The sequence below is a fragment of the Trachypithecus francoisi genome, unplaced genomic scaffold, assembly GCF_009764315.1.
Source record: "Trachypithecus francoisi isolate TF-2019V2 unplaced genomic scaffold, Tfra_2.0 Lachesis_group11, whole genome shotgun sequence".
In the NCBI taxonomy this organism is placed as follows: Eukaryota; Metazoa; Chordata; class Mammalia; order Primates; family Cercopithecidae; genus Trachypithecus; species Trachypithecus francoisi.
In genome coordinates, this window is record NW_022681456.1 from 30,290,811 (window position 1) to 30,304,163 (window position 13,353).

The following is a 13,353-nucleotide window of genomic DNA, read 5'->3' on the forward strand; positions in this document are numbered from 1 at the left end:
TAAGATGTTATTATACCTTCAATCAACATTTTAACATTTTAAACCATGTTGTAGAAGACTAGTGATACAGAAACATGTAACTATTACATGTTTGAGTTTCTGTCTTATGGGGTGACGTAAAGTGTAAGGTCTGGACCACTATTGGTCTTTTTCACTACTGTATCTTGAGGGCTTACAACAGGACCTGGGAAAACATTTGTTGAATAAATAACTAAACTAATTGATGTTCATATTTTAAGTAGAAAAGTGAAAGATCTGATGCTATGCTATTTTATAAAAATAAATAGATGAAAGATAGATAATAGATTGATAATTAAATATTGACTAATATTCTCTGGTTGATAGAATTACAGGTGATGGCTATTTTCTTCTTTTCATTTATGTATAACACAGATATATTTCTATGGTAATAAACAAAAATCTGCATCACCATTTAAAATTCTGCACAATATACTACTATTATATGAGCTTGTAAATATTAATCAATTTATCTCTTTATACATTTATTGAAACAGGGTCTCTAGCTCTGCCACCCAGCCTGGAGTTCAGTAGCACCATAGTGGTTCACTGTAGCCTCAGCCTCCCAGGCTTAAGTGATCCTCCCACCTCAGTTTCCCGAGTAGCTGGGACCACTGGTGTGCACCAGCACACTCAGCTAATTTTTGTAGAGACAGGGTCTCGCCATCTTGCCCAAGCTAGTCTCAAACTCCCACACTCAAAAGCAACCCTCCTGCCTCAGCCTCCTAAAGTGCTGAGATCTCAGACATGAGCTGCTGTGACCTGCCTGCAAGTAAAATATTTATTTGAACCAATACTCAAGATTAAAGTTTCAGGTTGTTTTGGGTTTTTCACCATTATCTTTAAAAAAAAAAAAAAACTACAACAAATACCCCTGGCTATGTATCTTTTCAACTTGTCTGGGTTTTTTCTGTTTTGTTTTGTTTGTTTTGCTTTTTGCCTTACAAAAAGTCCCTAGAATTAGAATAGCATGTCTATTTTCATCTATAGAGGATCTCCAGCAACAAATTAGCTGTTCGTTGAAATGTATACCCTATTTTGATGCCAAAAATTAATCCCCCTCATTTCTGTGTCCTGGTGAAGCAGGGACATTCCTGAGAAGGAGGAGATGGAAGTAAAGCAGGCCTCTTCTTGGCCACCCCAACAGGAGAAAGAACATGCCCTACACGTGTTGCTCTCTCTTCCAAACACAGCTTCCCTGTCCTCAGGAAGTGGAGACATGAGTGGTCTGAATGCTGAACCTGGACTAGTCTAGCCAGATCATCCTCCCAAGGCTGAGATATTTGGTTATTATATTTTCATGGATTTTCAAGGGAAAAAATATCATCATTAGTTTACATGAACCGCCATTGCTACATCGCTGTGGCTATACCAACTCTACGGTTTTTATTTCAGCAGTCCTATATTATGTGCTTATGTGGGGCAGGCTTATGGTTGTTTCTAAATCTGCCCTATGTATCAAATACTACTGCATTCTGAACATATTTAGACAATGTAATATTTCCATAAAATATCTGAAAAGTAGACCTTGTGTTTACTTTTTTGACCTCTGTTATTTTTGGCCAACAGTGCGTGAGGTAATTATTATATCTCCAAAACATAATCTGTCTTCTGGAAGATAAAGAAGGTTAACCAGAGAAGGAAAAAAAAACCCAGAAATGTGGGAAAGACAAAGAGGGACATGTTGAAGATCCTTCCTGCTCTCCAGACATGAAAACATCATACAAGGACTCAGTGAAAAACTAATGACCAAGAAGCTGACCAACTTTTGCAGGATTATCAAACATTTCTGGGATTATCAACAGTAGTTTTTCTTGCTTTTTTCTCCATTTTTAAAAAATCGGTGTTTTGGAACTGAAAGAGCTAATTGGTGGGTAGAATCAAAGACAGACAGTGACAGCAATCTTGGAAGTTTGAAAACTGAAGCAAATTTTAATAATTTCACTAGTGTCCCATGCAATGGAAATAATGACTATCCCTTGAATCGCTATGAATGGTTTTGTGAAAATGTTCCTTCTAAGGCCTGAGAAGACCAAAGTTCTGAATCACTCCAGAAAGCTCAGAAGATATGTCTCCTGGAAGGAATCACAGTGGCCAATTTTAACTTCCAGTGTTTAATTTCTCCTAGCAAAGTAATCATATCTTGGGGCTTCATTTCTCTGTTCCACAAAATGGGCTGATAATTTCCTACCTGCTTTATCATGGAGAAGTAACACCCGCATCATTCTGCTCTTGCTGGAAGATGACGGTTCACTTCTTGGAAGCCCCGAAACTGTTCCACAACACTAGACGGTCTTTCCTCTTTCCTTCCTTCCACAGGTTTAGATCTGTGAACATGATTTCTACTTTACCTCATTCCATCTTAGTAGCATGAACACCACAGAACAACAGTATTAAAAATTTTCTGAGGACTTAGCTATAACATAGCATTTTTGTTTCACAGATATAATGCATGTGTGATATATATTTTCTTGATACACAAAAATAAAAGACTAACACCTATTTCATTTTCAACTGGATTTTCTTGAGCATATGTTGGATATCATGCTAGGAACTTTCACAAAGTTAATCTTATTCTATCTTTATCATTACCATAGAAGGTAGTTATTATTATCTCCACTTATGCAGATGAGAAAACAAAGGTTCCACTCCCAAACTAACTGATGGTACATAAGAATCCCAACCAGATCTCTTCATGCAAAGTCAAATATCTTCCAGAAGAAAATAATGTTCAAAGACAACCAAAAGGACCTTTCTAAGGAATTCCTCCCTTCCTCCCTTTTTTCTTTTCTTTGTATCTTTCTCTTCCCTTCCATCCACAAGTTTATGAGTGTCAAGGACATGCCAGATACTGTTCTAAAAGTGGAGAATATTCTCGATAATACAAGGAAGATGGCAAAGAACACACTCAAGTATTGACAATGCTTTCAGAAGCAAGCAAGCATAGAGTTGGTGTCTGGATCTTATTGGAGAAACTAAGGGATGGATTATGGTGGAAGGGGAATGAAATTTGGAGGCAGACAAATCTGAGGTCCAATCCTGTCTGCCACTACTTAGCTGTTACAGACTCTCAGTTTTATTCACCTATAAGATAAATATAATAATACACCACCTTGAAGGATTGCTCTGATCATTAACAATATAAGATCCCCGGCACTTGAAAAATGCTCAGCAAACAGGAGATAAGGATGTAGTCATGTGTATATATTTTACCTATTTCCATTGTAGGAAAAGGTCCTGCTATACTGCCCTGGTCTGGGAGGTCATTCATCTGCCCATCTGCAGTACTACCTTGAATGACCTCTTCCAGGGATCCAACACAGCCAAGCCTTAGAAAGCAGAAACTGGGGGCATCTGGGTGCATCAGGACACTGCAGAAACTGCACTAGGGCAGTCTCCATCTCCTGTGGCTTGCAAATCCCTGCTCCTTTGGCTGGCAGGCACTTCATGGGGTGGAGGGCCAATTCACCATGGCGGTTTGTATCTGCAGCAAGCCTGACAGGCTGGGAGAGGAAGGCGTTAATGTTTTCTGACAGGCGACCCCTAATTGTGGGAGCTTTTCTTCTCGGGCTTTCTGTGAAATTCTGACTTAGGCGAGCAGCATAACCAAGTGGTAGGGCATTCAGCATGGCTTGCACTACACTGAGTTGGGGGGGGGGTTGGGGTGGTGGAGTGGAGGAGGGGGGCACTGGCCCAACATTATTCATGAAGACTTTCAGCTGTTTTTGTCTTTTAACTAACCTTTGAGTTTGATCAGAAGGCTGGCCGGCCTCCCTTTCGCCAAAGGCCCTGCTGGCACCTGGACAATGGAGACAGACTGTTTTTCCTAGTAAAGAGAGATAGCTGGAGGAACCCAAAAGCTGTGTGTACTGGAGCGGGGTGGCTGGGGGAAGGACACGCCAGCCTTACTTCTGTCTGGTCTTCAGGAGAGGGGTGATTATTGATAGAATTTCCAACTCCCCCAACACAAGCAGCCGCTCTCTGACTGCTGACCCTGCAGGCTCAACAACTTCATCCGGGCAAATGCACACAGTGGGCTGCTTTTCTCATTCGATTTTCAAATGTCACTCTCTTCCCCCAGCAATACCTTTCTTCTGCTTTTTCTCCCCACTGTCTTCCCTCTTTCCAAAGAGTCCCACCGGCTGAGCAGAGCTCCAATCTAGAAGTGTCTGGGGTTTTGTTAATTGTAAATAATGATAACAAAAAAAGGAAGAACAAATGAGTGCGAAAGAAGAGGGGAAGGAAGAAGAAAAGGAAGAAAGAAAAGAGAGGCGCGAGAGAAAGTGACTTAGATGACAGAGAAAGACAGATCCAAAGAAAGGCAGGCAGAAGCAGTTTGGTTCAGAGAGGATGCGGAGGGCGGGGCTCTGTTGGGGTCGAGTCCGGAGGCGGTGGGGCTGGCTGCGCTGAGCCCGGTAGTGCAGGCTTCCCGGGCCGGCTGGGGAGCAGGGAGCGGCGAGGGGGAGGCTCTCTCTAAGGTCTCCCATTTGGCAGGTGCGGAGCTTTTGTCCCCTACATCCACTTCCTGCTTCGACAGCACGGATCCAGGGCCCAGTCCTCTCCAATGCACTTTACAGAAAGTGACTCCCTCCAAGGAGTGTGGGTTGGCGGCTTTCCCCCATCTCGTCCCCAAAATAGCCCTGGTAGCCAGCGCATCAAAGGCGGCTTTGTAAGCGGCCGCCCGCTGGCTGCCTGGAGGGGGGGCGCACGCGGGACGTTCTGGGAGCGCGTCCCACTCCTGTCTCCAATCTCTGTCTATGCTCTCTCTCATTTATTCTCCTATTCTCGCCTCTCCTTCATTCTCTCTTTCTCCCTCTTGTTTTTCTCGTCTGCTTTCTCCATCTTTTCCTCTCTCCTCTCTCCTACCCCAGCAACCTACGCTTGAGTTTCTCTTCCCTTCTGTCTTCTCCCTCCTTCCTTCCCTTCTCTCCTCCTCTCACTCAGTTTCTCTCTACTTTTTCTTTTCCCATCTCCTCTATGTCTCTCTTCCTCTATCTCTGTTTCTCTCTCTCTGTTCCTCTCTCTCACCCCCTACTCCTACCTGTTCCTCCTTTTCACACTTCTCCCCTCGGGTCCCCATGCCTCCTCTTCCTCCCCCCAGCTTCAGGTAGCCTGGAGAGTTCCCGGCGCGCGCAGCTGACAGCGGACGCATGCCTGCAGCCAATCAACGCCCGGATGCGCTGCAGCTTGAATAAATCATTAAGCCTGACACGCGCTCAGGGCCCGCGCTCCGCGCTGCAACTTGCCTCCTGCCATTAACCTACACACCCTCTTTTGTAACAACCTAATCTTGCATACAAAGGAAGAAGGAATATAACTTCGACCTGCGCTAGATCCAAGTCATTCGCTTTCGCAGTAGATAAAGAACCTTAACTAGTGTCAGTGAATCCGCTTCCCTCCTTACCGTTGTCTCTGGATAACCTGGAGTTTCTCTGGAAGTCCGAAAAGAATCATTTCTTGGCTCAGGAGTGGAGAGAGGGAGAAAGAAGTTCAGAGGCTTTTCAGCAATAAATAAAAGGACCTGAGGTTGCGGACAATTATTACACCACCGAAGCATCCACACTGTTGTTGTTGTTGTTGTTGTTGTTAAGAAGTTGCAATAACAGATGCTTCTTGGAGAGAAAACACAAATTAACACAATTAAGTTCTAGAAATGTTGACCAGATTTAATAGTTTGTCCCTCCCCTTTGAAGTGAGTGCATAAATTGCAGGGCAAATGAATGGGCAAAAAAAGTAGGGGTGGCTTCCAACAGCAGCAACAGCTTTGCTGATCTTAATGGCAAGTCCCCAGTACCACTCCACTACCTGGTTCAGAAAGATCGTAAGAAGCACGTATCTCTTGCATTGATATAGTCATTGGATGCTCTAAAGTCCTTTCATTTTCTGTTCACCTGGTGATCTATGCAAAGGAAGGTATCATTTTCCTCATTTTCCAGAAGAGAAAACTGTAATTGACTTCACTCCTGGCTCAAGAAGATGAACCGATGTTTCTAGAGTTACATGTTATATGGAGTTGGGTTCACCCGTACTCTAGGATTTTTCTTACTCATAACCCCAAGAGTCCCTGAAAAATCTTGCACAAAACTAATATATCCATGAGATCCTGTGGGGAAATGACCTGTGTAGCAGACAGAGTTGGCAAGAGAGATGATGGCACAAGGGTAAATGAAAAAGTTTAACAGAAAGACAGAGATGTTGGTGAGGTTAACCAAAATGATGCTGCACCCAGAGACTAGGAACAAGGGAGAGCTGTTACCAGCTCTGGGCCTTAATTAAGGGGCAAGAGAAGGGAGTTGTTACTAAACTTCAGCAAGAGCTGTATGGGTGGGAGAGAAGCCTCCTGACAAGAGCCCTGGACTTAGGAGGAGGAGTAGAGACACTGTCAAAGCAATAGGGCCTAGGCAGGGAGGGAGCAGGGATAAAAATATCCCAACCTATCTCCCCTTCTACTTTGCCAATTCCTGCTGGTGTTTCCCACTGACCAAACCCAAGAGGAAGCCAGAAGGACACACAACTCTTGTGATGAATTCCATAAAGATAAGCCTGCCTCCTGAGACAGAGAGAAGAGCAGAGAAGGGTGGAGAGTGCAAGTGGAGGGGAAAGGAAGAATGAGAAACACAACTTTCAGTGGAGCAGAGAAGACCATCCCCATTTGTCCATGTAGTCAATAAATACCTTTTCTTCCCAGGGGCGGGGGAGATAACAGTGAACACGACAAGTAAGGTCCCTAGCTTCAGGGAGGTTACCGTGTAGTGGGGGATAATTGACAGTAATCATATAACCAAACAAAGATACAGCATTTTCAGATAGTGGTAAATGCCAGGAAGGAAAAACAGGGTTAATGGACAGTGATTATAGCAATGGAGAGCTGCTTTAAAGAGGGTAGTCAAGGAAAGCTTCTTGGAGGAGGTGGCATTTGAGGTAAAGCAACTTGGGCATCTTAGAAAAATCTCCCTTGATACCACATCTATTATCAGACTTTTTCTATGTGGTTTGTGGGTAAGAATCCAATTTGGGTTGTGATCTAGATGCACCTGACCAGTCCCCAGGAAAATGAGATACAAGACCGGAAGATAAGAATAGCAACAGCAGCAGAGGTTAACATTTACATATAGCTTGTAATCTCTGCCACTAAGCCATTTCTTAACTTCTTTACGTGGCTTCACCTAGCTGCTGTGTATATCGAGGAATTGGGCTGCTACTTCTGTGTTTAAACATCCCCAACACTGCAAGAACAGCGAAGTGGAAAGGCACCTTCTATCCCTCTTTCTTAAGACATCTCAGTCCTACTCCTTTGAAGTTCTCTGCAAACCACAGAATGGTTTCTTCTCTCTTCCTTGGTGGGTCCTGCCTAATGTGAACTTGAGATACATTCTTCTTGATGCATCCCCTACTACTCTCAATTTAAAATGTTAAATAACTGTGTCAGGGAGGTGAAACCTGTGCACCAATAGCTCTCTCCCATCCTCTGATGATGTGTGCCATTCAACAACTCTGCAGCCTGCGGCAGGTCTGTATTTTCTTTCTCTCCTGCAGCACTCCCCACTCCTCCTCGTTGATTTCAGCGTGTCTTCAGTCTTAACTCGGTGGTCTCCAGGTCATTGTTGAATAGGTAAGGTTTCTCAGTCAATAAAGTCAACGCAGTTTTCTACCCCAGCATTCCCTCCTCTCTCTCAAAAAAGAAAACGAAACGAAACGGAACGAAAAGAAAGAGAGAAAGAAAGAAGGAAGGAAGGAAGAAAGGAAGGAAGGAAGGAAGGAAGGAAGGAAAGAAGAAAGAAAGAAAGAAAGAAAGAAAGAAAGAAAGAAAGACAGAAAGAGAAAGAAAGAAAGAAAGAAAAAAGAAAGAAAGAAAGAAAGAGAAAGAAAGAAAGAAAGAAGAAAGAAAGAAAGAAAGAAAGAAAGAAAGAAAAATGGGTGGTGACTAAGACGGGGAAGAGGCTGCTATTGCTAGCCTCTGGGGTCTACATTTTGTATTTCGCTGACAGCCCAGGGCCGCTCCAAAGCCCGCCGCACAGCCAATGGGCAGCGGTGATTTATGGAGCTGACTAACGCGCGCTGAATGCGGCCTGTCAGAGCGCTGTGAATGGCTTCCCTTCGCCGCACAAGCCCCGGCTTTGTGTTGCTAAGCGATTAGAGCAGATGTAATGAGATTTTGCCCAATCCTCACTTTGCCCTTTCCTAGCTTCGGCAAAATTGTGTGTGTGTGTTTTTGTGAATTTTTCGAGTTTGCCTTCACATTGTGGCAAACAACGACTAACTTTGCCTCGAGTTTAACGAGACTGGGTATTTCCCATTCAGAAGTGAGTAAAAGAACACCTGTCTTCACAGGAGAAGGAAAAAAAAAATTTCCTTTTGTGTGGGCTGAAACATTATCCTAATGTTATATTCATAGCCATAAGTGACTTGCTACACTTTCTTTGCATACCTTATCTGGAAACTTGCAAAGGAGATAAATTAAAGGAAAGAGAAATGGAGAGTGGGGGTGGAACCCATCTCTGGTCCTCCAAATGAGAAGATAAAAATAAAAGCAGGCATCACAAAAGCATTACTTCTCTCAAGTAAGCTCTAAATTGGCCCACTGCAGGCAGAAAGTCCGATTATTTATGGCGATGAGGAATTTACTGATTTTTTTTCCTTAATTACGCTCATCTCTTTGAAAGGGACTGAAGCCTCAATGTGCATTCTATAGAGGGTCATTTAGCAAAATGACATCAGACGCTGTGGCGTGCTCCGCGCATCGTGGCTTTAAAAAATGATTATTCGGTGCCACTAAATGGTATAGATGTACCAACACAGACTAGATTTTTAACTCTGGAAGACGTGCTGGCTACCCGTTCTTTGTTGGGTTTTGTAAGATGCATTTTGCGCTCGGCTTTCCGCTTGGCTGGAGACACGCAAACTGAATCTGCAAGTAATGCAGGCGGCGAGCGAGGAGCCCGCGAGAGGCCAGTAGGATTCTAATCACGTCCTTGCTAACTGACAAGAAGCAAGCCAGCCAAAAACCCACCAATTTCTTTTTGAATCTTGGTAATTGGGTACTTTTATACGCAGCTCACGCTATTCGGATAGAGTCACAAGCTTAGATAGACCAGTGTCTCAAAGCGACCACACATTTCTAATGCGTTTTTTTTTTTTAAATTAAAATCTCAATCCGTTTGGAATGAATTCATATCATATGTGCCTTTTACTTAAAATCAATATGGCAAGTATGTGTACTGGAGAAAATGAGTAGAAAATGTGTGCCTGGAAGTGAGGGAAGAGAAACATACTCACCACTAGGAGCTTGAATGTGGAGAGGGGTGCCTCTCCAACCCCCATCCCAGAACCACCATTCTCCCCACTCAGACCTAGTCTCCATTATTTCATCCAGTCCTACCATAGTTTCACATGGAGAAACTCAGAATGGAGTTGAGAATTGGAAAATGGTGGAGGACCTTCTCTTTCTGGTTCACTTTTTGGGGGGATTTTAACTTTTGATCAAAGGATAATGCAGCCATCAATCATTATCTATTCTTTTGGTGGGCGTGTACATTTGCACACAAGATAGAAAGAAAACATATATACATGTACACACACACACACACACACCACACACACACACACACATTCATCCTAAAGTCACCATTTGGATGGGACTGGCCGTGGCACTTATCATTGTCCTCTCTGCCACTTAGCATGTTTTGCAACATTTTCTTCTCCACCCACCTCTTCCCTTTGACATTTTCATAAAACTGAACTAGGGGCACCAGAGTCAAAGAAAGCTTAGAGGCAGCTGATTATTTTCATTTTAAAAAAAGGAAAAAGGTTTTATTACGAAACTAGTTTGTATAAAACAGGGTTATACATATTTTTGTAAGTTTGTAATAAAACAGTAAGGGGGAAAAAAAGGCAGTAATAGGAATCTCCAAAAGGCAACCTATCAAAACCAACTGGCTGCCACTTTGAGTTTGGACAGTAGCTGCATAAACTTTGTTCTTCTTGAACAGTATTTAATAACATCATTAATACATTAACAACATTTCTATAAAGTAAGACACATTGGTGCTGAAGTACAACTGGTGGCCTCTTGATCTCACCTATGAGGAGAGTTCTTTACAAAACCACATAGGGAAAATGGCAGTTGTAAGGTGAACTACACATCTAAAATATGCAGAGGTAATAGCATTACATGTTAAAGTATCAAGATATACACATTTTAAACCATTTGTACAAAACTTCTATAAATTTTTCTCTCTCTTTCTCTCTTATGTACAAAAATATCTTAATATATCCTCAAACTGGTTAGGATAGATACAAATAGATTTTTTTATAATAAAAAATTCACAAAAGATTGGAAGCATTCTATGATGAAAATGGTAGAAAAGACAGTGTGAGGGAAGCCATGGGGTTTGGGAATCCGGCCCTGGAGGAGAAGCAGGGTTTCAAAGGGCTGAGAATAGCATAGTTTCACTGTAAACCAATGTCTACAGCTTACTGGGGTAGGGGCTACTGAGACCAAAGACACCAACTCGTTTCTAGAGGGCTAAGAACTGCACTTTGAGAGAGGGCAGGGAGGTGAAGGGACCCGAGCAAGAGCTTTCAGCCGTGCGTGTTAGAGGTGGTGGGAGTTACTATAATGCGTGTGCTGCTCCCTTCTGCCAGGAGCCCACTGCTTTTGCACACAAGCTGCATTTTGCGCGTTGACTCAGGTCCCAGTTGCTCTTCATATCTCCGTGAATGATTGGAGTGCAAAGATACTGTTTTGAGCGCTTCCCGTTTTCTGAAAGCCATGTTTCTCAGGCATGCCTCGCTTAGTTGGCGTTGGGGTTGGTTGACTGTTTTCGTTTTTTTCTTCTTCCCTTTTCTTCTTCTTTTTCTTTTCTCCCCCTCCCAACGCCACTGACGAGAAAGCACTAAAGATGCAGGTTGTGCGATCACCCTATAACATAAGGAAAATAACAAGAGAGGTTAACTTGAACGTGTAGGTTAGCGGTAGGGGGAGATGGAGGTCTGAGGAAAGAATCTGTCAGGTAGACGTCTCTTTTGACACGTCCCAGTATTCGGTTCACCAGTATCTCTGCACCTCACTACTACCCTTCACTCCTTGGAGACCTGGGCAAAGCCATTTTCAGAGGCCAGTGCTGAAACTAACAAACTAGGACTTGAAATCGACTAACTTTCACAAATCCTTTAAATAAAAATTCCCCCATCTCCTTGGAGACATCCGCACTTCCACAGACACTCAGAGGGAGGACTAAGGCAAGAATACCCCTCCCCCGCCCGCCCCAAAATGCAACCTACCTGCTTCCAAAGTCCTTTCGCACCAGGGCCTGACCAGGCCAGCCCCTCAGAACCAGTTGGTGAAGTCGAGCAGCTCCTGCTCCTCGGGGCTGAGCGGGTCGTAAGAGCCCTCGTCCGAGGAGTAGGATGAGACCGGCGAGCCGGCCATGGAGTTCAAGTCGTTGGAGTAGTTGGGGGAGATGGTGGGCGACAGGACGCCAGCCTGGAAGGCGGCGCTCACCGCGTCATGCTCATCCAGCAGCTGCTGCAGCGCGCGAATGTACTCGACGGCAGAGCGCAGTGTCTCCACCTTACTCATCTTCTTGTTGGCCGCGCCGTTGGGGACGTGCTCCCGAAGGGTGGCAAAGCCCAGGTTAACCAACTTGACGCGGTTGCGCTCGCGCTCGTTGCGGCGCGCCACGGCGGCTGGCTGCTGCTGCGGCAGGCTGTAGCCAAAGCCGCTGAAGTTGAGCCGGCGTTTGCAGCGCATCAGTTCGGGCGAAGACGAGCGCTGTCGCTTGACTTGCTTGGGCGCTGACTTGTGACCGCCCCCTGAGGGCTGGCCGTCGGCCGCCGGTCTCAGCTGCGGCGCCTGCTGCTGTTGCTGCTGCTGCTGCTGCTGCGCGCTCTGCGCTGCCGCTGCGGCTGCCGCGGCCGCCGCGGCTGCTGCGGTGGCAAAGAAACAGGCTGCGGGCGGCAGGAAGGGCTGCTGGGGCTGCGGCTGGGGCTGCGGCTGGGACTGCGGCTGGGGCTGCGGCTGGGGCTGCTGGCCGGCGCCGCCGCTCTCCATCTTGGCAGAGCTTTCCATGCGCAGCGGCGGCCAAGGAGCGGCGGAATCAGAGCGAGTGGGGACGCGAGGTGCGGGGCGCGCGAGGGTGACACAGAGAGGACTTGGGTGCAGGAACAGAGAGGGAAAGAAGAGGAAAGATGAAACGGGAGCCCTGAGGGAAGTTAAAAAAAATATACAAAATCCCCGGGAGACTTCTTAGAGTGGGAGCAAAGAAGGTGAAAATGCTTTTTCTCCTCCCTGTACGTCGCCTCCTCCTCCCTCCCCTCCTCCCTTCGCGGGTTGGCTTCGGGAGCCTCGCGTGGCGCTCGCGTGTGAGGCTGCCGCTGGCGCCTTCTTGTTTCTAAGAAAAAAACAAAAAACAAAAAAGCAGAAGCAGCAGCAAAAGTCAGAGCTGAGAGCTCTCTGCCGCGTCTCGCGTTCCTCTCCTACTAAGGCTGCGCTCTCTTGCGCCGGGTCTCGGTCTCTCCAGCCGTGGCTCAGGCTGTTTTTATTATTTTGTTAACTCCCTTTCTTTCTGATTTCCTTCTTTCACTCGCCCTCCCTGGCCGGATCCCTGTCGGTGCGCCTTCCACGTTCCCTGGCCAGAAGTGAGAGAGTGCTGGGCGGCCGGAGTGCGTCCGCCTTTTCAATGGGACACCCAGCCCCACGCGCAGCCCTGGCCCCGCCTCGCCCCCCACTCCCCGCTGCTGCAGCGAGCGGCTGCAGCCCCCACTCCCCCCTCCTCTTATCTTCTCCTCCCACCCACTCCCTAAACTCCCCCTCCTCCTCTCATCTCCCCCCTCCCGTTCCTTTCTCCCGCTCCTTGCAAACTCTCCATTCAGCTGGGTTTGTTGTTGCAGTGCGTGCGCCTGGCGCGTGCCGGACTCCCGGCTGAATAAACAGGCGGCGCGCTCGGGGCGGGCTGCAGCCGGGGGTGGTTTTAGGAAGGGGGTGGGGGGCGTCACAGGAGGGACAAATGGCTCTAGGAATTGAGGTGTATAGGTGGAAAGATTGGGGGTGAAGTTCCCTTGGATTCTGCTAAGAACTTGAAGCAAAGCGCAGGGAAGGGTTTGGGCAGAAAAACTGGCATAGGAGCGGTGTCGAGGTGAGGATGGAGTGGGGCTCGACTTTTCCTGTTTCCTCCCCCTCCTCACTATTATTCTCTTCGGGTTCTTCGGTGACCCTAGGAATTGGAGCAGATTATGATTGAGGTTTAGAAACATGGGGGGGGGGGGACTCCGTCCAGGACAGTGAAAAAGGGTGCTGGACTGCTGGACTATGTGAAAACATGGGTTCTAGTCCCA

At 46.1% G+C, this 13,353-nt stretch overlaps 1 protein-coding gene across 1 annotated transcript; it reads right to left on the reverse strand.

Annotated features, from left to right (window-relative positions):
* Nucleotides 1-9,797: 9,797 nt before the first annotated feature.
* ASCL1 (achaete-scute family bHLH transcription factor 1) lies at nucleotides 9,798-12,694 on the reverse strand. Its single transcript, XM_033220868.1, has 2 exons — nucleotides 11,302-12,694; nucleotides 9,798-10,939 (listed from the first exon to the last, which is right to left on the reverse strand). The coding sequence occupies exon 1, from the start codon at nucleotides 12,086-12,088 to the stop codon at nucleotides 11,348-11,350; it is 741 nt and encodes a 246-aa protein (XP_033076759.1). The 5' UTR covers nucleotides 12,089-12,694; the 3' UTR covers nucleotides 9,798-10,939; nucleotides 11,302-11,347.
* Between the last annotated feature and the right edge of the window lie 659 nt (nucleotides 12,695-13,353).